General features: G+C 38.1%; 1 protein-coding gene across 3 annotated transcripts in view; it reads left to right on the top strand.

Moving 5' to 3' along the window:
* The window catches only part of REV3L (REV3 like, DNA directed polymerase zeta catalytic subunit), a 188,535-nt gene extending 174,271 nt beyond the window's left edge, over positions 1–14,264 (top strand). For all 3 annotated transcript variants that reach the window (XM_068551255.1, XM_068551256.1, XM_068551257.1), the window contains 5 exons: positions 3,329–3,466; positions 5,273–5,463; positions 6,152–6,398; positions 8,748–8,957; positions 13,249–14,264. In XM_068551255.1, the coding sequence (XP_068407356.1) occupies positions 3,329–3,466; positions 5,273–5,463; positions 6,152–6,398; positions 8,748–8,957; positions 13,249–13,389 (927 nt within the window). In that variant the 3' untranslated portion in view covers positions 13,390–14,264. The remainder of the gene's footprint in view (positions 1–3,328; positions 3,467–5,272; positions 5,464–6,151; positions 6,399–8,747; positions 8,958–13,248) is intronic.
* The last annotated feature ends 9,903 nt before the right edge of the window (positions 14,265–24,167 follow it).

A 24,167-nucleotide genomic window follows, 5' to 3' on the forward strand; every position in this document is an offset into this window, starting at 1 on the left:
TATGCATTTAGTTCTTTCTATATAAAAGATACTGAGCTAGGAGAGGTGTGGAATGCAAAGAAGCATGAGACACAGTCCTGCCCTCTAAGAGCCAATAATCTAAAAGGAAAGATTAGAAATGTATGTAAATGATCTTTCATTGTAAACTTAGGAAGCAGTCTCTCTAAGCACTGTAAGAGTGCAAAGAAAAGGAGGTATTGTGTCCTCCTAGGCTGGATGCGGAGACTCCATGTAGGAGGTATACATTGCATTCTGTCTCAGAAGATGGTTAGAATTTCAATAGGCAGCCACGGTGCTGCAGTCATTCTGCACAGAAGAAAATGGTATATAGAAGGATATGGAGTTGGAAACGCACAACATGGGAATACAGAGTAGCAGGAGAGAAGTCTGGAAAAATAAAGTTAAGACCAGATTATAGAGTGTCTTGAATGCCAAGCTAAAGTGTTTAAACTTTATTCAGGAAAGTTTATCAAACAAAAGCATGACAGAGCTTTTTGGGGAGGACTGGCCTCGCAGTGGTGCGGAGATGGATTGGAAAGAGGAGAATCTCAAGACAGGATGCCTCTTGCAACCTGTATATCCTGATGTAGTGAGATAAACTGGCGAAAATAAACAATTCAAGAGAAAATGGAAAGAAGGATAGGCAGGAGTTAAAAGTGGTTGATTTAGGAGAGCAGGTGTGGAAAAGATAAAAGAGGGAGAAGAGAATCAAAGATGACTCCCAAATGTTTATCATGCACCTACTCTGAAGCAAGAATTGTGCTAGAAGAGATTCAGAGAGGACTTGGATACGGTATCCGCCCTGAAGAGTGAGCATTCTAATTGCAGGGAGAGAGGGAAGAAAAATTAGAAGACAGAGCGATGATGAGTGCTATTCGAGAAGTATGTGTGTGATGCTGTGCACACTCAACCCATCTGGCAAAGTGAAGAGCATGGTGTCCTTAGAAAATAACACCAGACGTGAAAATTTCCCTGAGATAGATCACAGGCCTAAACATAAAAGCAAAAACTGCAAAACTTCTCAAAGAAAACAGACATTTGTTAAGAATTGTGGTGCATATGTTCATGAATATCAGTCTGTAGTTTTTTTGTTTTTTTTTTCTTGTATTGTCTTTTTCTGGTTTGGGGACAGGAAAAAAAAAAAATCTGACCTCAGAAAATGAGTTGGAAGTGTTTCCTGTTCTACTTTCTGAAAGAAAAAGTGTGTAAAATTGGTACAATTTTTTCTTAAATGATTGGTAAAATTCATCAGTGAAGCAGTCTAGTCCTGAAATTTTATGGGGGGGAAGGGATTTTCAATTACAAATTAAATATCTTTAATATATATTATTCAGGTTTTCTTCTCATGTCAGTTTTAAAACTTGTGATTGTCATGGAGTTTGTCCATTTCTCCTAAGTTGTCAAATTTATTGGCATGAACTATTTATACTTCCTTATTGTGATTTTGATATCTGTAAAATCTTTAGTAATATCCCTCCTTTCACTTTTGATAGTTTGTTTTTCCATTTTTTCCCCCCTGGATCATTCTAGGTAGTGGTTTATCCATTTATAGAACTTGCTGAAGAACCGTATCATTAATTTCCACTCTTTATTATCCCCTTCCTTACACTTACTTTGGGTTTAGTTTGCTTCTCTTTTCCTGTCTTCTTAATTTAGACACTTGAATCATTGATTTTAAACAAAAAATTTTAATATAAGCGTTTAACGATAACAAATTTCTCTCAAAACACTACTTTAGCTTCAAATTTTGATATCTTGTGCTTTTATTATTATTCGTTTACTTCAGTGATAATGACCTGTAGGTTATTTAGAAGTGTGTTAAGTTCCAAATTTTTAAGGATATTCCAGACATCTTTTTGTTATTGATTTTAATTCCATTGTGGTCAAAGAACATAGTCTATATAATTTCAATGCTTTTAGGCTTGTTAAAGTTCATTGTTTGGTCTAGCATATGGTCTCTTAGTGAATGTTCCCATGTGACCTTGAAAATCCCTGTGTATTCTGGTTATTGGGTGGAATGTTCTATAATGTCACTTAGGTTAACTGATAGTGTTGTTGAAGCCAACAACAATCTTACTCATTTTCTGTCAATTTCTAGAAGAGAGGTGCTAAAGTCTCCAAGTATAATCATAGATTTGCCTGTTTCCCCCTTTTAGTTCTGCCAGTTTCTATTTCATGCATTTTGAAGTTTTCTTATTAGGTGCATATACATTTATGGTTATGTATCTTCTTGACAAATTGATACTTTTATCTTTGATAATATTCCTTGTCTGGATATCTACTTTTTCTGATATTAATATAGCCACAACAGCTTTGTTTTGGTTAGTATTAACAAGTGTATCTTTTTTCTAACCTTTCTATGTCCTTATATTTAAAGTGGATTTCTAGTAGAAAGCATATTGTTGTATCTTTTTGATGGGATCTAATCTGATCATTTCTGCCTTTTACAAGTTACATTTTTTACACCAATTTTTACACTTTATACACCATTTTTACACTTTTTACACCACTTACGTTCAGTGTGATTACTGATACAGCTTTGGGGCAGAGGAAAGGACCAATTTGGTAACATAAAAAGGGCTGGGGACACACACCCATTCATCCAGGAATTCCAATTCAAGGTGTTTATCCTGCGGATTTATCCATGCAAGGTTGTTCACTGGAACACTATTTGTAACTCCAAAAGATTGGAAACATCCTAAATAACCCATAGTAGGTAACTGGTTACAAAAATTATTATATCCTCATAAAGTGGACTGCTATGTAGCTACAAAACAAAATGAGCTTTCTGTGCAGGATGGAATGCTCTCCAAGATAAGTTATTAAATGAAATAAGCAAAGTGCAGAGTGATGTGAAAGGTAAGCTACTCTTATGTATATAAGTACATGTACTTAGATAGAATATTTCTGGAAGAATATACAGGAAATCAATCACCGGATGCCTCTGTGGAGGGGAAGGTAGACTTTTCATTGTATATTCTCTTATAACTTTTTAATTTGTACCATATGTAGGTGTTACTTAAAGTCATTTTTTAAATTGTTTAAAAAGATATGATTGATGACTTTGAGAGAGCAGTATCAGCTGAGGAAGGAGCAAAATTGATAGTGCAAGTAAAGGAGTGAGTGAGGAAGTAGAACAACTCGCTTTGTGTGCTTTTACCTGCAAGTGTTGTCTCATTTTGTATCATGAATTTGTTGGGCCCTAAGCCACATTTAGAATTTTTTATAATTGACATCTGGTTAAAGAGAGAAAAAGGCATATAAAAATAAGATATTCATGGTTGGGAAAAAATGGTTATTGATAGACATTTTATTAATTTCATCACAGGTATATTTGCCCTGTGTCTTACAAACAAAAAAGAGGTATGTGGGTTACATGTATGAAACACTGGATCAAAAGGACCCAGTATTTGATGCAAAAGGCATAGAAACAGTCAGAAGAGATTCCTGCCCTGCTGTTTCTAAGGTAAGTTTTATCTATCTTGTTGTCATCTTTAAGAAATAAGTGTCTAGGAGTTCCCTGCTGGCACAGTGGTTAAGAATCCACCTGCCAGCGCAGGGGACACGATTCGATCCGTGGTCCGGGAAGATCCCACATGCCACAGAGCAACTTAAGCCCGTGCGCCACAACTACTGAGCCTGCGTGCCACAACTACTGAGCCCACATGCTGCAAGTACTGAAGCCCATGTGCCCTAGAGCCCATGCGCCACAACTACTGAGCCTGCACGCTCTAGGACCCCGCGTGCCGCAACTCCCAAACCCGCATGCTGCAACTGCTGAAGCCCGCACACCTAGAGCCCGTGCTCCGCAACAAGGGAAGCCACCGCAATGAGAAGCCTGCACACAACGAAGAGCAGCCCCCGTTCGCCGCAACTAGAGAAAAGCACACGTGCAGCAACGAAGACCCCACGCAGCCAAAAAAATAATAATAATTTTAAAAAAGGAGTAAGTGGCTAAAGAATCCAGTACAAATCCTTAAGCACATATCTAGGTGGAGGAACTATATAGCCTATATGACTATGTATAACTATAAGAGGAACTGTATGATTTTTTGAGAATTTCATTTCTGATGAAAACAACTTATTTAAGTCCTTAGTTTCTGATTTCTCCCACACCTTACCTTTTATCACAATTGCCAAAAACCAACACTTGAACTGGATAAAAATTTCCTGCCTAATCACCTAGAGATGATATGACATGTTATCATATGGCAACACCCAAAAGCTATGGAGCAGGATAAAGAAGAGAAACTGAACAGAGAAATTTCATAAGTAATATAATCCATCCTAGATTAACTGAAATTCTGTTTACTTGGGTTACCAAATACAAGTTAGGGAGATTTCTGAACATTGGTAATATAAATTACCTAAATTTCTCAACCATAGTATCCTATATTTATTTTTTCTTTATTCAGGCCCAGATTCCTTCTATAACAAACCAAAAATAAATGGTATAAATGGAATAGCACTCTATACACTGAGTTTTACGAGAGCATTAAAAGCATACTAGATTGACTGATAGCAGCCTATTATGTCATATATAATATTATGTAAATTTGAGATATTTTTTAATACTAGTTTCTGGAACAGATACCCAGTGCATTCTTCCTCTGAGGGAAGAACGGTGCCTTGGCTAAGTTAGCAACTACTTGTGTAAATATGTATGGATTCCAGTACTCAGAATAAGATACAGAGCTTTCACCTGGAACTAATTTAAATTCATTCCACTACATAAATCTACTGCATGTCAGTCATTTTCTAGTAGAAATACTCCAGCACAGAAAATTCTATCACAGTTAGTATATATTTACTGACACTATAAAAAGGCAAAAAGACTGACTTTATTTCACTGCTTGGTGATGTTTAAACTTCTCCCTGTCTACCTGAATCCAGCCCTTTCTGTAATAGGGTAAATAAAAAATAATACATGAAATGATGTCTGGCTTTTTGTGCCTGGAGTGCTCTTGGCTATTTAGGACAACTTAAATGTTTCATGTGGCTCATCACACACAGCAGATGTTTCATCTGCATGTCATTCTGATATGATTTTCCTCAAACTACATAATATTCTATTTTTAGAAATCACAAGTTAAATAAAGTCCCCAAAATATTTTCCAGTTTCAATAATTTTTATTATCCAGTCATTGTAAATAGCAGATTGTTCAGACAGATCAGCAAGTTTCAGTAATTACGTAATTGAAAGTATAACAGTAATGATGAAATATATTGGGGGATATTCTATCCTTATGAGCATATCCATTTTTTTTTAAAGATACTTGAGCGTTCTCTGAAGCTGCTATTTGAAACAAGAGATATAAGTTTAATTAAACAGTATGTTCAACGACAATGTATGAAGCTTCTGGAAGGAAAGGCCAGCATACAAGATTTTATCTTTGCAAAGGAATACAGAGGAAGTGCCTCTTACAAACCTGGCGCGTGTGTGCCAGCCCTGGAACTTACAAGGTAATGATGCGCACAACAGCACAGCCCCCGATACCTAGTAAGTGTTGTCCTGGGATTCGGAATGGTTTGGAGTAGAGGAAGAGACACCCAGTCCGCAGGCACAGATACACAATTGTCTATTCCCCTGCCCACGTGAAGTCTCGCTAAAGTGAATGGGTGACCCCCATACGTTGCAAGTTCTAAAGAAGAAGAAAGAGCTCCTCTTCTGGCCTTCCCTGCAGAAACTAAATTCAGTGAAATTGTAATCTGTTACAGAGCTAGAATTGATTGTTTTTCCCATATCAGAATCACTAGGTAGTCCTTAATTTTGATCTACGAAAGCACTGAGATGGTATCATTCTAGAATCAGATCATCTCTCTAATCAGCTAAATTTTATCTTCCATTATTAGATTTACAATAGTTAATTCTTACTCTTAGGGGATAGAAAACAACTTAAGGTAGCTGATATCTGCCAACTCATATCGTTCTCCATGTAACAGTAATTTACAAAGTAAGTTTTATTAAACTCTTACAGCATATCCACTTGGTGCCAACTAAGTGAAGTGTATATAGTTGTCAAAAAAGTTACTTGAAGGTTCCCCTTGTCGATTTCTCATGGTTTCATTATTGTTTAATTCTCATTTAATTTTCTGGAAAGATGCCTTCCATGACAGTCTTTGAGTGACTGTTTTATCTGGATTTAAATAGGAAAATGCTTACTTATGATCGGCGCTCTGAGCCTCGAGTTGGGGAACGAGTGCCATATGTCATCATTTATGGGACCCCCGGAGTACCACTCATCCAGCTGGTAAGGCGCCCAGTGGAAGTCCTGCAGGACCCGACTCTGAGACTGAATGCCACTTACTATATCACCAAGCAAATCCTTCCACCCCTGGCAAGAATCTTCTCACTTATTGGTATTGATGTCTTCAACTGGTATCATGAATTACCAAGGGTAAGCCTACTAAATAGTACCTGTGCTATGACTCTAGAGAGAATTCACTTAAAATTTTCAGTAGAACTAAAGATTTTATTTACATGCTATCAGAGCAAAGCAAATGCTTTATTATCCTATGCCAACTAAGGTGCTACATTTTTCTGGTTTGGTTTTCTACAAACACCTTCCCAGCTTCTGTCAGATTGGCCAAATTATAGAAGATTAAAATAAATCCAACAACTACTTCAATGGTAAACACGTAACTATAAAATAACTCAAAGCAGCTAATAAAAATTAAACAAAGGAGAGCAGAAAATCCCTTCCAAATGGGTGTTTAAGAAATGTATAGGATGTTGGGGCTTCCCTGGTAGTGCAGTGGTTGAGAATCTGCCTGCCAATGCAGGGGACACGGGTTCGAGCCCTGGTCTGGGAAGATCCCACATGCCGCGGAGCAACTAGGCCCGTGAGCCACAACTACTGAGCCTGCGCGTCTGGAGCCTGTGCTCTGCAGCAAGAGAGGCCGCAATAGTGAGAGGCCCACGCACCGCGATGAAGAGTGGCCCCCACTTGCCGCAACTAGAGAAGGCCCTCGCACAGAAACGAAGACCCAACACAGCCAAAAATAAATAAATAAATAAATAATTTTTTTAAAAAAAAAGAAAGAAATGTATAGGATATAGTAGCTAGACATAGTCCTGCAGAAACCAGACTAAGGAAATAATGTTAAAATAGCATTTTACTAAAGTAAAACATGCAACGTGGAATCTTACCAAAGGGAGTTTTGCTTGTACTCTTTTTTTCTTAGTTTACCCATTAGAAGCCTGAAGGAACGATTTGTGGTTCTGTAATAATCTGGGATACATTACTCTAGGAGAGTAGCAGTTGTTATCTGATGTTTAGAATTAGATCTGCTGTCATTTGCTCAGATTATGAAAGGCTGAGCGTATTCAGGAAAACTGATAAAAGTTGATACTTAAATTATTTTTACTTTTTCAGTAAGCACTTAGGGCCTCAAGGAAAAGAATAAGCTGGGAAGCTGAGGTTGAAGCTGTGCTTCAGAGAATCTGTGCTGGCCAACATCTGTAACGCTGTGTCCTGGCTCTACGCCACAAAGCTATTACTATTTTTCATTTCATCACCAGCAAGAATGTTAAAACAATGGCATTTATAAAAGGCTGACCTAATAACTTTTATGCAGAGTGACTTATAAGACAGCAAGGGAGTACACCAAGGGTACGACTGTAAGATGATAATGTTATTTCAGTGTGAAAAACAGTATCAGAAGACATCTCTGAAACCAGTATTACTTCAAATGAGGAATGCTTAGGTAACACGTATCTAATTTCATTTGAAATGTTCCAGGTTTACTTTTGCTTGAATTTTGCACCTTACTGCCTAACAAGTTATTTTTAACCTTCCACTTACCTTGCTTCCATGGCCCAAATTGTGCAGCCTTAAACAGTATCTACTCTCAACCTGAATTTCTTCCTTTGTCCTCTGTGATCTCCATTGCCCCATATGATCTCATACATCTACATATCTCAACCAAAAAACTGAGCGACAGGGATTTCCCTGGTGGTGCAGTGGTTGCGAATCCGCCTGCCAATGCACAGGACACAGGACATGGGTTTGATCCCTGGTCCGGGAAGATCCCACACGCCATGGAGCAACTAAGCCCATGCACCACAACTACTGAAGCCTGAGCACCTAGAGCCCATGCTCCACAACAAGAGAAGCCACCGCAGTAAGAAGCCCACGCACTGCAACGAAGAGTAGCCCCCGCTCGCTGCAACTAGAGAAAGCCCGTGCACAGCAACAAAGACCCAACGCAGCCAAAAATAAATAAATTTTTTCAAAAACAAAAAACTGAGTGACAGGAGACTATTTTTCTTTTTTATTGAAGTATAATTGACATACAATCTGGTATTAGTTTCAAGTGTACGACATAGTGGTTTGATGTTTATATACATTATGAGATGATCACCATGATAAAGTCTAGTTATCATCTGTTACCATTTAAATTTATTATAATATTATTAACTATATTTCCTATTCTGTATATTATATCCCAGTGACTGACTTATTTTATAACTGGAAGTTTGTGCCTCTTGAGACTATTTTTTCCCAAAAAACAAAAACAAAACAATATTATCTGATGATATTAAGGTGTAAAGGAAGGACTTTGTTCGTTTCTGTAGCCCCATTGCCTAGAACAGTGCCTGACATATAGTAGCTATTCAGTATTTGTTGAACAAATGAAATAATGCCTTAGTAAACCTGTAATTAGCATGAGAATAGCCACTCTGCTATGAAGCTGGCTCAGACTTATTTCTGAATTGATGTTTTTCTGAACTGTTGTTTTTATAGATCCAGAAAGCCACCAGCTCCTCTCGAAGTGAACCTGAAGGGCGGAAAGGCACTATCTCACAGTATTTTACTACCTTACACTGTCCTGTGTGTGATGACCTGACTCAGCACGGCATCTGTAGTAACTGTCGCAGCCAACCTCAGCATGTTGCAGTCATCCTCAACCAAGAAATTCGAGAGTTGGAACGTCAGCAGGAACAACTTGTAAAGGTACAACCTTGTTCAAAAGACCCAGAATCCCAAGCAATCTGATTCTTCAGGGAAATGTAGTCAACTCTTGAGGGGGAGGTGTAGTGTAAGGTGTGAAACTGGTGTGAAAGTGGAATAAGGATTCTAAGTTAATAAACTTCCTAAAATCCTAAAAATATCATAATTGAACTAAACTATTAAAAATGGCTAAATTTGTTTTATAATTTAGTTTTTGTTTTTATAGAATAGTGTATTATGTTTATTAGAACCATAGAACTACAATGTCCAGCCATCCAATTTCTTTTATAATAGTATTTCTGAAAAAGAAAGAAAAGTACTAATTGCTTTGTCGACCATATCTACTTACCATTCTCATAAAAATCTGGTTTTCCTAGAGAATTGCTAGTAAACTTGGAAGGTTTGCAATTCTGAGAGTCAAGATAGAAAATTAACAGTTAACATGATCGAATCTTCCTGTCTGCCAGAGGCTGGCTGTTCTAGGCCCTCTTACAGAAGAGTAAACTGACACAGAGGGATTAAGTAATTTGCCCCATGTTCCACTGGTAATAAGCAGCTGAGGTGGGATACAGACATAAAATGTAGAGATAATTTTTCAAATGTGGAATTCCAGCAGAAATAAACAATAGAAATCTCTTGAAATAAGTTAGAAAATTAAATCTAAAGAAAAAATATTATAGCACATTTTTTTTAAGTAGTATATTTCTTAAAGGACTGATTATATCTTCTTATACCATCATGTTTCAAGTTACAATTTTAGCTTTCAGGCAAGAGAATAACAATTTTGAGGTGGAGTTTGTTTTGTTTTGTCTTTAGAAGAGCAATATATAAGGTTATGGGAGTGTTTTAAAACCAACCACATAATTGAGAGGCAGTGTCATATAGTAGAAAATGAATCAAGCTGATAGTAAGAACATCAGGATTCCAGTCTGGACTTCATAGTATTGGCCATGTCCTCTGGCCCCCGTTTTCTCAGAATGTGGGTTGATGCTCTTTCCTAGGTCCTATCTAGCTCTATCATTGTGAATTCTCCTAAACGATCACTCCTGGCAGCTCGTCTGCTCATATGCCTAATGTAATCCAACCACCAGTATGTAAAGGCCAGGTTCTACACCATGCCCCTCAAGGTAAAAAGGCTTTTGAACCAAGTCAGAGTATCCACAACCTCCTAGGAGGACAACCTAGCTGCCACACAGTTGAAAAGGGAGAGAAGCCATCTCTTGGGAGACTAGGCTCTTAGAATAGAAGGATGATTAAGGACTGGTAAAGTATATACTGTTTCCTCTGCACCATTCTAGCTGCTATTCTGCACTGGCAGAAAACTCTTAAGTTGTATAGTGTATAGCCAGTCATCCAGAATGCATTAAACAGATTTCATTAAGGACAGTAAGATCTCAAAGTATGATTATATTGATGCAACCACAGAAGCCTAGCTTACTGAAATGATAAAGTGACTTTTCCCTCTCCTAAATAGTTGTTAAGCACGCTCACTTTTCTCCTTCCCTTCTGTTACCATCCTAGTCCAGTGCACTGACCACATAATTCCTTTTGTATTACCATCCGAGTCCATCCTAGTCCTGTTACCATTATCTCTCCCCAGACTCCTACAACAGCCTCCTACCCTGACCCCCCGCCATCCTGTCCATTCTCAACACTAGCTCGAGCTTCCCCACCGAAGAGAAAGCGAGCCCAGTGAGGGCAGAGGCCCTGCCCTTCCCTTGCTGAGTTGGCTGTGCCTAGCACAGAGTCCAGCCCATGGTGGGTCGTACATGTATTAAATGAAGAAACAGCTTCTTGCTGAATGCACAGTTAAAGCAGCAGTAAGTCTCTGGAGTGATGGCCAACCAATTTTCAGCCACTCTGTCCCAGTTTTTGTACCACTTTGTACTAGTGGTTCTGGTTAGTACAACCACTAGTCACTGGGTGACCCCAGCTTCTGTTTTTTAGGTTACTACCCCAATGGCAGCAACCAGCCCTCATAGAAAATTCCCTAGTTGGCGTCTAGTACAAGGTGCAAACATGGGCAGGACCTCCAGAGCTCCACTGACGTCAGAGGCTGTGAGTGGCCTCCTCCCTGGACCTTACTGTCTTCTGCCCCCAGCAACATGCACTATGCTAGTTGGTGCCATCAATTTAACCAGAACCTTCCTTCAATATTAGGTCTTATTTCTTATAAAAATGCAGTTTTAAAAGTAACGCTGTTTAAAATAAGGATGGTTCATCATCTTTAAAGAGATATTTTAACTTTAGGATTGTTTTTTTCCTAAGAGAATTAAAATGTGTGTCTCCTGTGCACTAAATAATCTGTAGCAATTTTCATAAAGCAGAAATTACAGGAGATAAAGTGAGAAATTGTCAGAAACATTAGTAATAGATTTGATACGCCTCTCTCAGCCCAAGACCAGTCAAGTGATCAGAAATCAGTACAATTATTAAAGATCTAAACAACATTATAAGATAGACCTTTTGATTATATATCAAACTCTGTAACCCAACATTAGAAACTATACCTTCTTTTCAAGTGTTTATGGAATGTTAAAAAATTGAACATATTTTAGTCTAAAGAAAACCTTAATAAACTTCAGAAAGTTGAAATATTACATTTTATCAATACAATTCTATAAAGCTAGTAGTTAATTATAAACTCAGAAAACAAAATGATCCTTCTACTTGGAAATTTTAACACTCCCTGTTAAACAAACAACACATATAAGATTCTAGACAACCATAGCAGATCTCAAAGAAAAATTCATCAACTTAAACACTTTTAATAATAAACATTAAAAAATGAACTTAAGCATCTGACTGAAAATTTTTTAAAAAACAAGAAAGTAAGCCAAAGGATAGCAAAAAGAAAGAATCAATAAATATTAAAGCAGTTTTTGTTTTTGTTTTATGTTTGCTAAAATGTAAGTTTCCAGGTTGTGGTGTTTAAAGTTTTAAACGTAAGCTGCTCGGGGTTTAAATCACCAGTAAAGGATCTTGAAACTAAACATTGAGTTAAATTTAGTGAGGCAAGTCATTCCATCCTGGTTTATTTATCAGGCAAGCACAGCGAGTGCATAAATATTTATCAGTTTGTCCTGGCACCTGAACGTAGCTGCAGTACATAGAGCTGCAGTGCAGACATTCCATATTTGGGAGTAGGTTTGAGTCTCTTGGCAGAGATCTAATTGGTGAAAGTCTTCAGAGGAGAACAGCACACTTACTCTTCAAGAGAGCACGCTGAAGTACAGGGCTCTCAGTAGTTTGCTTGTGGCAGTATCATAATACTGGATACAGTAACCAGTGTGCTCAGAAAAACTGGCCTTTCAATTGACTGGAAGATACTGGCGCAAAGAACAAAAATTTTTTGCCCTGTGAGACCTCTAAAACAGAAGCTCTTAGATACAGATCAGAGAATTAAGTAGAGCAGATCTGATTTTATGGTAGCTGCTATTTGCTATCCCTTTTTTTAATCACTTGGATACACTATTCACATAAAAAATCAGCATATATTTTCTTGACCCTTGGGGCCCTCACTAGTAGCCTTTAATGTTTTTCATGTTGTATCAGTTTTTTAAACTTTATGTATAACTTGAGACTTTACATATTAAAATCTGATCACTGGGTAAGACGTTATTATGATTTATTATTTTCCTTTAGATCAGATCTCATTATACATCAGAATCACCTGAGAGCCCTAAAATGTACAGATTCTTAGGCTTTTATGCCCAGAGATCCTGATTCATTGGTCTGGGATGGGGCTGAGGCATTAGTCTATTTTTAGGCTCATGTATATAGCCAGGGTTGAAACTACTGGTCTAGACTACTACTTTCAAATTCACATGCTTTCATTTTTTTTTTTTTCCATACTAGCATTTTCTCTTCTGAAATAAGAAAGTGGGTAACTTTTTTATGATTGGCATACAAAACGTTTAATATGAGTAACTTGAAAAAATAGTGTACATAGCACATTTAAGAGACAGTCTTTGAACAGTAATTGGGTAGCCTATTATGTGGATGTTAATATAACAGGATTCTACCATAAATGAAATTTGATCTCTGGGATGAAATGAATCCTTAGGGAGTTTTGTGCTCTGTGGTTTGTGAAATAATATCCTTTAGAAATGTCTCAACTTAGGGATGGCTATGCTTCAAAGAGATGAAAATTAATGAAACTTTCTGTAATATGTGCCATATGTCTGCCTGTAATCTGTGGTGGGTCACAAAGGAGGGATTATAAAAAGTTTGTTGTTTATACATCTAGACAGAAACTTTCCTATCATTTGATGTACTCCTCTTGTACTTTCAGATATGCAAGAACTGTACAGGTTGCCTTGATCGACATATCCCGTGTGTTTCTCTGAACTGCCCAGTACTTTACAAACTCTCCCGAGTAAATAGAGAATTATCCAAGGCACCATATCTCCGGCAATTACTAGACCAGTTTTAAATGGTCAATATCACAGAATTCCAGGTGCTATTTTTTTCAGTGGTTACCACTAAACTGTTGTGCATGGTGCTTTTTCAACTTTCATCAAGTCAAGTCAAGTATGTTCATTGTCTGTTATCTGAAGACTATGAAGACTTTTATGCTGAGTTAAAAATTGTACTTGTTGATCTCTGAATAGCTCACTTCTTACAGTGTACAAACCCCTCATCCTTTTGCCCTTTTCAACATTGTTTTATAATGCAGGTGTCGAATTTGCTACGGTATGCATAACATCTTGTAAATCCATTTGAGTAGATTATGTTTACTTCCCTGTGGAAGGAGCACTGAAAACCTTTAAAAAACATTCATGTTTTCCTTGAACTGTCTGTATCAAGACGTGTTATCCATTCACTTTATAATTTTGACTGCGAAATATTTTGTAAATACACTTTTTTACTTTTCAAACTAAGTAAAATAATGTGCAATGAATTTTATACAAATGATTTTCAAGTTGTTTGGTATATTTCCTCTAGGTTTTGCTTGACTCAGAGTAGAGTTGTTATTTTGATCAAACTGTGCAAACAATAGTACCATGTGTAGCATTTTGAAACATTATTTTCTAAAACCGCTGTCTTGCTTTAGCTATTAATGGGGCATTGTGAGGAACTGTGCAAAGACTTTTTTGTTACAAACCTGTGGGCCTGTTGCAATACTTTAAAAATAAAAAATTTTATTCCATTTTTGCTTGTTTTGTATAGACATTTCTATTGCCTCTAAATATGCTTAAAATATTTTCTTTCCTTATGTACTGTACAGTTAATCTTATTTGCCATCATCTTGAACACAAAATGTGTATTTAGAATATTTGTATAACTGTATAAAATAAAAAAGTAATTATGTGGTCAGTGCATTGTTTTCTAAACTGGAAATCATTGTTTTAAAAGTTAATAATGGAAACCATATTAAAATTGAATAAACTACGAAATACAGCAGTGTGGTTTTTATCTTGCTATAAATAGAATGATCTTCATCTATTTTATAAGCCTACATTAGTTACATCCTCCCTACCCTCTCTGAATTTTAATGAGGTAAATTTAACTCGTTATATACTAATTGATGTTGCAATTCCCTAACCAAAACTTTAAGATTTTTTTTTTTTTTTAAATGGGAGCAAAAGTAGTCTAGGAAATGTTTAGCTCTCATCCATGTTCATATTCATTTAGATAGATAGATAGTAATTAATTTTGAAGCCAAGACTTTCCAACGGGAAAGCAAAAATTTTATTAGTACTTTTTTAAAACTTAATGCCAGGACTTCCCTGGTGGCACAGTGGTTAAGAATCTGCCTGCCAAAGCAGGAGACACAGGTTCGAGCCCTGGTCCAGGAAGATCCCAGAAGATCCCACATGCCGCAGAGCAACTAAGCCTGCGTGCCACAACTACTGAAGCCCGTGCACCTAGAGCCTGTGCTCCGCAACAAGAGAAGCCACCGCAATGAGAAGCCTGCTCACCGCAACTAGAGAAAGCCTGCACACAGCAACAAAGACCCAACACAGCCAAAAATAAATATTTATATTTTTAAAAAACTTAATGCCAATATTTTCAATAGAAAAAAATTAATTTTAAGATAGAAAGCTCATCTGGTTATGCACCAGAAGTAGGTCTAGGTACTGCCGAATTCAGTACTTCCAAATATTGGGATTTGTTTTCTGAAAATTGTATGGTAAATATGTAATCAAAGAGATATAATTCATGTCTGCACATATTTCTCCTAAGCCCTGTGGAGACATCATAAATCACCACTTCTGTGGATCTTTTTTTTGTTTGGGAGTCTAGAGCTAGTCCTTAGAATTAGGATTTTCTTACCTTTGCATGGGTGGCCATTGATGAACTTATCTATTACTTTCCCTTTTCTAAGTTCTGTGTTATCAGGACTTCCACTTATATCTTTCTCATCAGTATAGCTAGACACTATTCTCAACAGAATAATCATTCTTAACCTCTTTATAATTGGACATAGCCAAACTAGCAAATGGTTATTCAATACTAGTGCCCAAAACAAGCTCAAAACTAGTTTTAAGCACTTAGCATATCTCTGGTTCCCTTTTGTGCAGGGAAATGCCTCCCTTCTAACTCTGTCCTCAGAGTCTGTAGCCTAACTGCCTTTTAATGAGATGCATCTGCTGTTTCAGTAACTGTCACCAGTGAGGGTGCTGAAACATGGACCTATTTTACCAAAAAATATTTCATAAGCTTCCAGCATACTTTCATAATTATTTCCCCTCCCTTTTAGAACAGCTATTAATAAAGTTTTGTGTTTCACCCAGACCAGAAAAAAAAAAAAAAAAGTTCATTTTCTGAGTAATGCTAAAGAAATAATCTCATTAAACATTCCCTTAAGGTTGTTAAAACATCATTTTCTCTCATTCTGACCACTTCCCACCAACGTGCTTCCCTAGGTGTTAAGTATTAACAAAAACTACTTAACAACTCTAGCTCCCCTCTTTACTCCCACAGAGGTCCCAGTCAACAGTAGGAAAGAGGCAGATGCTGAGCCATGTAATACTAATTCTACACGAACTTCAATTTTCTAATAGTGTCTGTGAAGAAGGCCAAAACGTTGGGGAAAAACATTAAAATGTGAACAGAAGAGCAGTTTTAAAGAATTCTTAGAGGAGGTAGTCCTGTGAGGGCTGGAGAGTTTGTAGGCTGTATTCAGCCCCGCCAATTGTCACATGACATGACCTCACTAGTCTCAGAAGAAGCACGTTCCCTGCCATCAAGAATGCTGCCCTTCCAGAGCTGTATTTTATACTAGTAGAGTCTTGCTGCTGAATAATCTTCACCTTTCCATCTACTCTCCGTTGTCTTCATAATAGCTGAAGCACAGGGGGCTTCCCTGGTGGCGCAGTGGTTAAGAATCTGCCTGCCAATGCAGGGGACACGGGTTCGAGCCCTGGTCCGGGAAGATCCCACATGCCGCGGAGCAACTGGGCCCGTGCGCCACAACTACTGAGCCTGCGCTCTAGAGCCCGCGAGCCACAGCTTCTGAAGCCCATGCGCCTAGAGCCCGTGCTCCGCAACAAGAGAAGCCACCGCAACGAGAAGCCCACACACCGCAAGGAAGAGTAGCCCCTGCTCGCTGCAACTAGAGAAAGCCCGCCCGCAGCAACAAAGACCCAACACAGCCAAAAAAAATAAATAAAAATAAATTTATTTTTAAAAAAATAGCTGAGCACATGGATATTCCTTAAACACCTATCAAATAAGATTTAAACTGATTTCTCAGCTTCAGAATGGTATTTCTTAAAATACACATTTGATTTTATAAAGTAAAAATAAACCTGGCTATAAATGAAATTACTAGCACTCTGCCAAGAAAAGGGGGAAGAGAAGGGAAGGCAGCAGTGCACAAGCAGCTATTTTCAGGCTGGATATGTCCTGATCTCTCTCAGTGAGACCTGCACCTCTTGGGAGGACAGTCTGCCAATTGCACTCTACTCATTGTCACCCCGCTAAATACCCGTCTCTCCCCTGATGTGAGGAGACATGTTACCTTTAAACATTTTTGGTTTTATACAAGTGAACGAATTCTGATACCATTAATGCTCTGGAGTTCAGCTTAATAAGTAGCTCTATATAGGAAAATAGTCATGAATTCTTTCTAGCATTTGGGATCTGAGGAGGAAGTCATAAGATACAGCACTAAACCCACAGCATCTGTCTCATTTCCTCACCCTCATAACTCTGTTTTGTCACTTTGGCCAGCTCCAAGAGTGGCTTACAAAGAAAAATATCTTGTAGAGGAACTTTCAGATTTGTAAAATCAGGTTTCCGTATACATGTGGGGAGAAAATGCGACCAGGGAGACAAATCAAAATACCATCTTACTGCCTGGGAGTCTTTTACTGACTTACTTCTTGTTGGAGGGAAGGACAGGGAGGTTGGGGGTAAATAATAATAGGTTAAGAGTAAGGAAACCCTGTGCCCTGGGGTTTCATATGATCGTTCATGGTAATGCAGCCCTTTGGAAAAGCAACTAATTTGGTCACAGATACTAAGAAGTTTAAAAATAGTCATATTCTTTGAAAACTGAGGATAATGCCACCTGCCCTAATAGAGGCTTTATGAATGGGAATGTGACGAATGCAAAATAGTTACACAAATGTAAAGTATTAGTCATTCAATAAATATTTAATGAGCATTTAAGATATGCCCCGCATTTTGCTCATCCAGAGAAACCAAGGTAATCCCCTGTCATCATGTATATCACAGTCTATTAGTAAAGACAGATAATTGACATTGGTTTCAAGATGATATAGATTTTTTGCCTCTTCCTCCTCCATCATATAAACCCAAAAATAAAAAAGAGAATGCCAGAATTGATCACTGTTAGAGAACTCCAGGAAGGCTTAGCAATGTAAGACCCCAGGTGGGAACTGAATATTTAAAAGGAGCGGTTAGTCTAGTAGGCCAGCACTAGCCCCAGGACCAGGCTTCACCCACTAGTGGGCAGGCACCAGCCCTGCCTGGGGTCTCCTGGACCCTGACTCTGCTGACCCCTGAGCCAGCACTAGCCCTGGGGCCCCCTGGGATTCCACAGCCAGCCACCTCATGACCCAACCCTGGCAACTAGCAGGCAGTAGCCTCTGCACAAGACAGGGCCTGGCAACCAACTGGACCAGGGGCCAACCAAGCCTACTAGACTGCCCACACCAGTCAGCCTGCCACAACAGAAGGAGCCATGCAGCCAACGGAGGAGGCATCCCTAGAGCATACAGGGGAGTGCACTGCTGGGATACATAGGACATCTCCTGCAAAAGGCCGCTTCTCCAAGGTCAGGAAATGTAACCAACCTACCAGATACATAGAAATTTAAGTTAGGGAAAATGAGGTGATAGAGGAACGTATTTCAAACGAAGGAACAAGATAAACTCCAGAAGAAGAACTAAGTGAAGTGGATATAGGCAGTCTATCCAAGAAAGAATTCACGGTAATAATCATAAAGATGATCAAAGAACTTGGGAGAACAGATGCACAGAGCAAGAAGTTAGAAGTTTACAACAAAGAGTTAGAAAATATAAAGAACTACCTACCAGAGATGAAGAATACAATAACTACAATGAAAAACACTAGTAGGAATCCACAGTAGATTAAATGACACAGAGGAATGAATCAGCTAGCTGACAAAGTAGTGGAAATCACTGATGCTGAACAGAAAAAAGAAAAAATAATTAAAAGAAATGAGAACAGTTTAAGAGACCTCTGGGACAACATTAAGTGGCACTAATATTCACATTATAGGGAGATTCCAGAGGGAAAACAGAGAGAGAAAGAAGCTGAGAAAAAATTTGAAGACAGAACAGCTGAAAACTTGCCTAACCTGGGAAAGGAAAAAGACATTCAAGTCCAGGAAGCACAGACAGTCGCAGACAGGATTAACTCAAAGAGGACCACACCAAGACACACTGTAATTAAAAATGGCAAAAATTAAAGATAAAGAGAGAGTATTAAAAGCAGAAAGGGTAAAGCAGAAAGTTAATACCAGGAACTCCCATAACGCTATCAGCTGGCTTTTCAGCAAAAACTCTGCAGGCCAGAAGGGAGTGGCATGATATATTTAAAGTGATGAAAGGGAAAAGCCTACAACCAAGAATACCCAGCAAGGCTCTTGTTCAGATTTGATGGATAAATCAAAAGTTTTATAGACAAGCAAAAGCTAAAAGAGTTCAGCACCACCACACCAGCACTACAAGAAATATTAAAGGAACTTCTCTAAGCAAAAAGAAATGACCACAACTAAAAACTTGGAACTTATGAAAGGAAAAGCCTCATCAGTAAAGCCAAATATACAGTAAAGGTAGTAAATCAACGACATACAAAGCTACTAGAAAGGTTAAATTACAAAAGTAAAATCATATATATCCACAATGAGCAGTTAAGGGATACACAAAATAATCAGATGTAAAATAATGACATCAAAAACAGTAACTGTGAGAGTACAAATGCATGGTTGTTAAAATGCATTTCAAATTAAGAGATCAGCAACTTAAAACAATCATACACATATACATACTCTCTCTCTCTCTCACACACACACACACACACACACACCCCTACCTCATGGTAACCACAAACCAAAAAATCTATAAAAGATACACAAAACAGAGAAAGGAATCAAAACCTAACACTAGGCCTCCCATGGGGACCTGGCCTGAGGAGCAGGGGCAGGAGCTTCAAGACTAGGGCGGCCCGAAAGATAGAGAAAACAACCAATGGAATACGAAGCATCTTAAAATTAGATGCAAGAGTTACTGAGCTCTGACCACCACAGCAACAGTCAGCTCTACTCACCACCAGTCCCTCCCATCAAGCCTCTTAGATAGCTTCAACCACCAGAGGGCAGACAGAAGAAGCAAGAAAAACTACAATCCTGCAGCCTGTGGAACAAAAACCACATTCACAGAAAGACAGCCAAGATGAAAAGGCACAGGGCTATATACCAGATGAAGGAACAAGATAAAACCCCAGAAAAACAACTAAATGATGTGGAGATAGGCAACCTTCCAGAAAAAGAATTCAGAATAATGATAGTGAAGATGATCCAGGACCTCGGAATAAGAATGGAGGGAAAGATCGAAAAGATGCAAGAAACGTTTAACAAAGACCTAGAAGAATTGAAGAACAAACAAACAGAGATGACCAATACAAGAACTGAAATGAAAAATACACTAGAAGGAATCAATAGCAGAATAACTGAGGCAGAAGAACGGATAAGTGACCTGGAAGACAGAATGGTGGAATTCACTGCTGCGGAACAGACTAAAGAAAAAAGAATGAAAAGAAATGAAGACAGCCTAAGAGACCTCTGGGAAAACATTAAACGCAACAACATTCGCATTATAGGGGTCCCAGAAGGTGAAGAGAGAGAGAAAGGACCAGAGAAAATATTTGAAGAGATTATAGTCGAAAACTTCCCTAACATGGGAAAGGAAATAGCCACCCAAGTCCAGGAAGCGCAGAGAGTCCCATGCAGGATAAACCCAAGGAGAAACACGCCGAGACACATAGTAATCAAAGTGGCAAAAATTAAAGACAAAGAAAAATTATTGAAAGCAGCAAGGGAAAAACGACAAATAACATACAAGGGAACTCCCATAAGGCTAACAGCTGATTTCTCAGCAGAAACTCTACAAGCCAGAAGGGAGTGGCATGATATACTTAAAGTGATGAAAGGGAAGAACCTACAACCAAGATTACTCTACCCTGCAAGGATCTCATTTAGATTTGATGGAGAAATAAAAGATTTACAGACAAGCAAAAGCTAAGAGAATTCAGCACCACCAAACCAGCTCTACAACAAATGCTAAAGGAACTTCTCTAAGTGGGAAACACAAGAGAAGAAAAGGACCTACAAAAACAAACCCAAAACAATTAAGAAAATGGTCATAGGAACATACATATCAATAATTACCTTAAACATGAATGGATTAAATGCTCCAACCAAAAGACACAGTCTGGCTGAATGGATACAAAAACAAGACCCATATATATGCTGCCTACAAGAGACCCACTTCAGACCTAGGGACACATACAGACTGAAAGTGAGGGGATGGAAAAAGATATTCCATGCAAATGGAAATCCAAAGAAAGCTGGAGTAGCTATACTCATATCAGATAAAATAGACTTTAAAATAAAGAATGTTACAAGAGACAAGGAAGGACACTACATAATGTTGAAGGGATCAATCCAAGAAGAAGATATAACAATTATAAATATATATATGCACCCAACATAGGAGCACCTCAATACATAAGGCAACTGCTAATAGCTATAAAAGAGGAAATCGACAGTAACACAATCATAGTGGGGGACTTTAACACCTCACTTACACCAATGGACAGATCATCCAAAATGAAAATAGATAAGGAAACAGAAGCTTTAAATGACACAATAGACCAGATAGATTTAATTGATATTTATAGGACATTCCATCCAAAAACAGCAGATTACGCTTTCTTCTCAAGTGCGCATGGAATATTCTCCAGGACAGATCACATCTTGGGTCACAAATCAAGCCTCAGTAAATTTAAGAAAATTGAAATCATATCAAGCATCTTTTCTGACCACAACACTATGAGATAAGAAATGAATTACAGGGGAAAAAATGTGAAAATCACAAACACATGGAGGCTAAACAATACGTTACTAAATAACCAAGAGATCACTGAAGAAATCAAAGAGGAAATCAAAAAATACCTAGAGACAAATGACAATGAAAACACGATGATCCAAAACCTATGGGATGCAGCAAAAGCAGTTCTGAGAGGGAAGTTTATAGGTATACAACCCTACCTAAAGAAACAAGAAAAATCTGAAGTAAACAATCTAACCTTACACCTAAAGGAACTAGAGAAAGAAGAACAAACAAAACCCAAAGTTAGCAGAAGGAAAGAAATCATAAAGATCAGAGCAGAAATAAATGAAATAGAAACAAAGAAAACAATAGCAAAGATCAATAAAACTAAAAGCTGGTTCTTTGAAAAGATAAACAAAATTGATAAGCCATTAGCCAGACTCATCAAGAAAAAGAGGGAGAGGACTCAAATCAATAAAATTAGAAATGAAAAAGGAGAAGTTACAACAGACACCGCAGAAATACAAAGCATCCTAAGAGACCACTACAAGCAACTCTATGCCAGTAAAATGGACAACCTGGAAGAAACGGACAAATTCTTTGAAAGGTATAACCTTCCAAGACTGAACCAGGAAGAAACAGAAAATATGAACAGACCAATCACAAGTAATGAAATTGAAACTGTAATTAAAAATCTTCCAACAGGGCTTCCCTGGTGGCACAGTGGTTGAGAGTCTGCCTGCCAATGCAGGGGACACAGGTTCGAGCCCTGGTCTGGGAAGATCCCACATGCTGCGGAGCAACTGGGCCCGTGAGCCACAATTACTGAGCCTGCGCCTCTGGAGCCTGTGCTCCGCAACAAGAGAGGCCGCGATAGTGAGAGGCCCGCGCACAGCGATGAAGAGTGGCCCCCGCTTGCCACAACTAGAGAAAGCCCTCGCACAGAAACGAAGACCCAACACAGCCATAAATAAATAAATTTTAAAAAAAAAATCTTCCAAAAAACAAAAGTCCAGGACCAGATGGCTTCACAGGTGAATTCTATCAAACATTTAGAGAAGAGCTAACACCCATCCTTCTCAAACCCTTCCAAAGAATTGCAGAGGAAGGAACACTCCCAAACTCATTCTATGAGGCCACCAGCACCCTGATACCAAAACCAGACAAAGATACTACAAAAAAAGAAAATTACAGACCAATATCACTGATGAATATAGATGTAAAAATCATCAACAAACTACTAGCAAACAGAACCCAACAACACATTAAGAGGATCATACACCACGATCAAGTGGGATTTATCCCAGGGATGCAAGGATTCTTCAATATACGCAAATCAGTCAATGTGATACACCATATTAACAAATTGAAGAATAAAAACCATATGATCATCTCAATAGATGCAGAAAAGGCTTTTGACAAAATTCAACACCCATTTATGATAAAAACTCTCCAGAAAGTGGCCATAGAGGGAAACTACCTCAACATAATAAAGGCCATATATGACAAACCCACAGCAAACATCATTCTCAATGGTGAAAAACTGAAAGCATTTCCTCTTAGATCAGGAACAAGACAAGGATGTCCACTCTCACCACTACTATTCAACATAGTTTTGGAAGTCCTAGCCACGGCAATCAGAGAAGAAAAAGAAAGAAAAGGAATACAAATTGGAAAAGAAGAAGTAAAACTGTCACTGTTTGCAGATGACAGGATACTATACATAGAGAATCCTAAAAATGCCACCAGAAAACTACTAGAGCTAATCAATGAATTTGGTAAAGTTGCAGGATACAAAATTAATGCACAGAAATCTCTTGCATTCCTATAAATTAATGATGAAAAATCTGAAAGAGAAGTTATGGAAACACTCCCATTTACCATTGCAACAAAAAGAATAAAATACCTAGGAATAAACCTACCTAGGGAGACAAAAGACCTGTATGCAGAAAACTATAAGACACTGATGAAAGAAATTAAAGATGATACCAACAGATGGAGAGATATACCATGTTCTTGGATTGGAAGAATCAATATTGTGAAAATGACTATACTACCCAAAGGAATCTACAGATTCAATGCAATACATATCAAATTACCAATGGCATTTTTTACAGAACTAGAACAAATCATCTTAAAATCTGTATGGAGACACAAAAGACCCCGAATAGCCAAAGCAGTCTTGAGGGGAAAAAACGGAGCTGGAGGAATCAGACTCCCTGACTTCAGACTATACTACAAAGCTACAGTAATCAAGACAATATGGTACTGGCACAAAAACAGAAACATAGATCAATGGAACAAGATAGAAAGCCCAGAGATAAACCCATGCACCTATAGTCAACTAATCTATGGTAAAGGAGGCAAGGATATACAATGGAAAAAAGACAGTCTCTTCAATAAGTGGTGCTGGGAAAACTGGACAGCTACATGTAAAAGAATGAAATTAGAACCCTCCCTAACACCATACACAAAAATAAACTCAAAATGGATTCGAGACCTAAATGTAAGACGGGACACTATAAAACTCCTGGAGGAAAACATAGGAAGAACACTCTTTGACATAAATCACAGCAAGATCTTTTTTGATCCACCTCCTACAGTAATGGAAATAAAAACAAAAATAAACAAATGCGACCTAATGAAACTTAAAAGCTTTTGC

The sequence above is a fragment of the Eschrichtius robustus genome, chromosome 9, assembly GCF_028021215.1.
Source record: "Eschrichtius robustus isolate mEscRob2 chromosome 9, mEscRob2.pri, whole genome shotgun sequence".
Lineage (NCBI taxonomy): Eukaryota > Metazoa > Chordata > Mammalia > Artiodactyla > Eschrichtiidae > Eschrichtius > Eschrichtius robustus.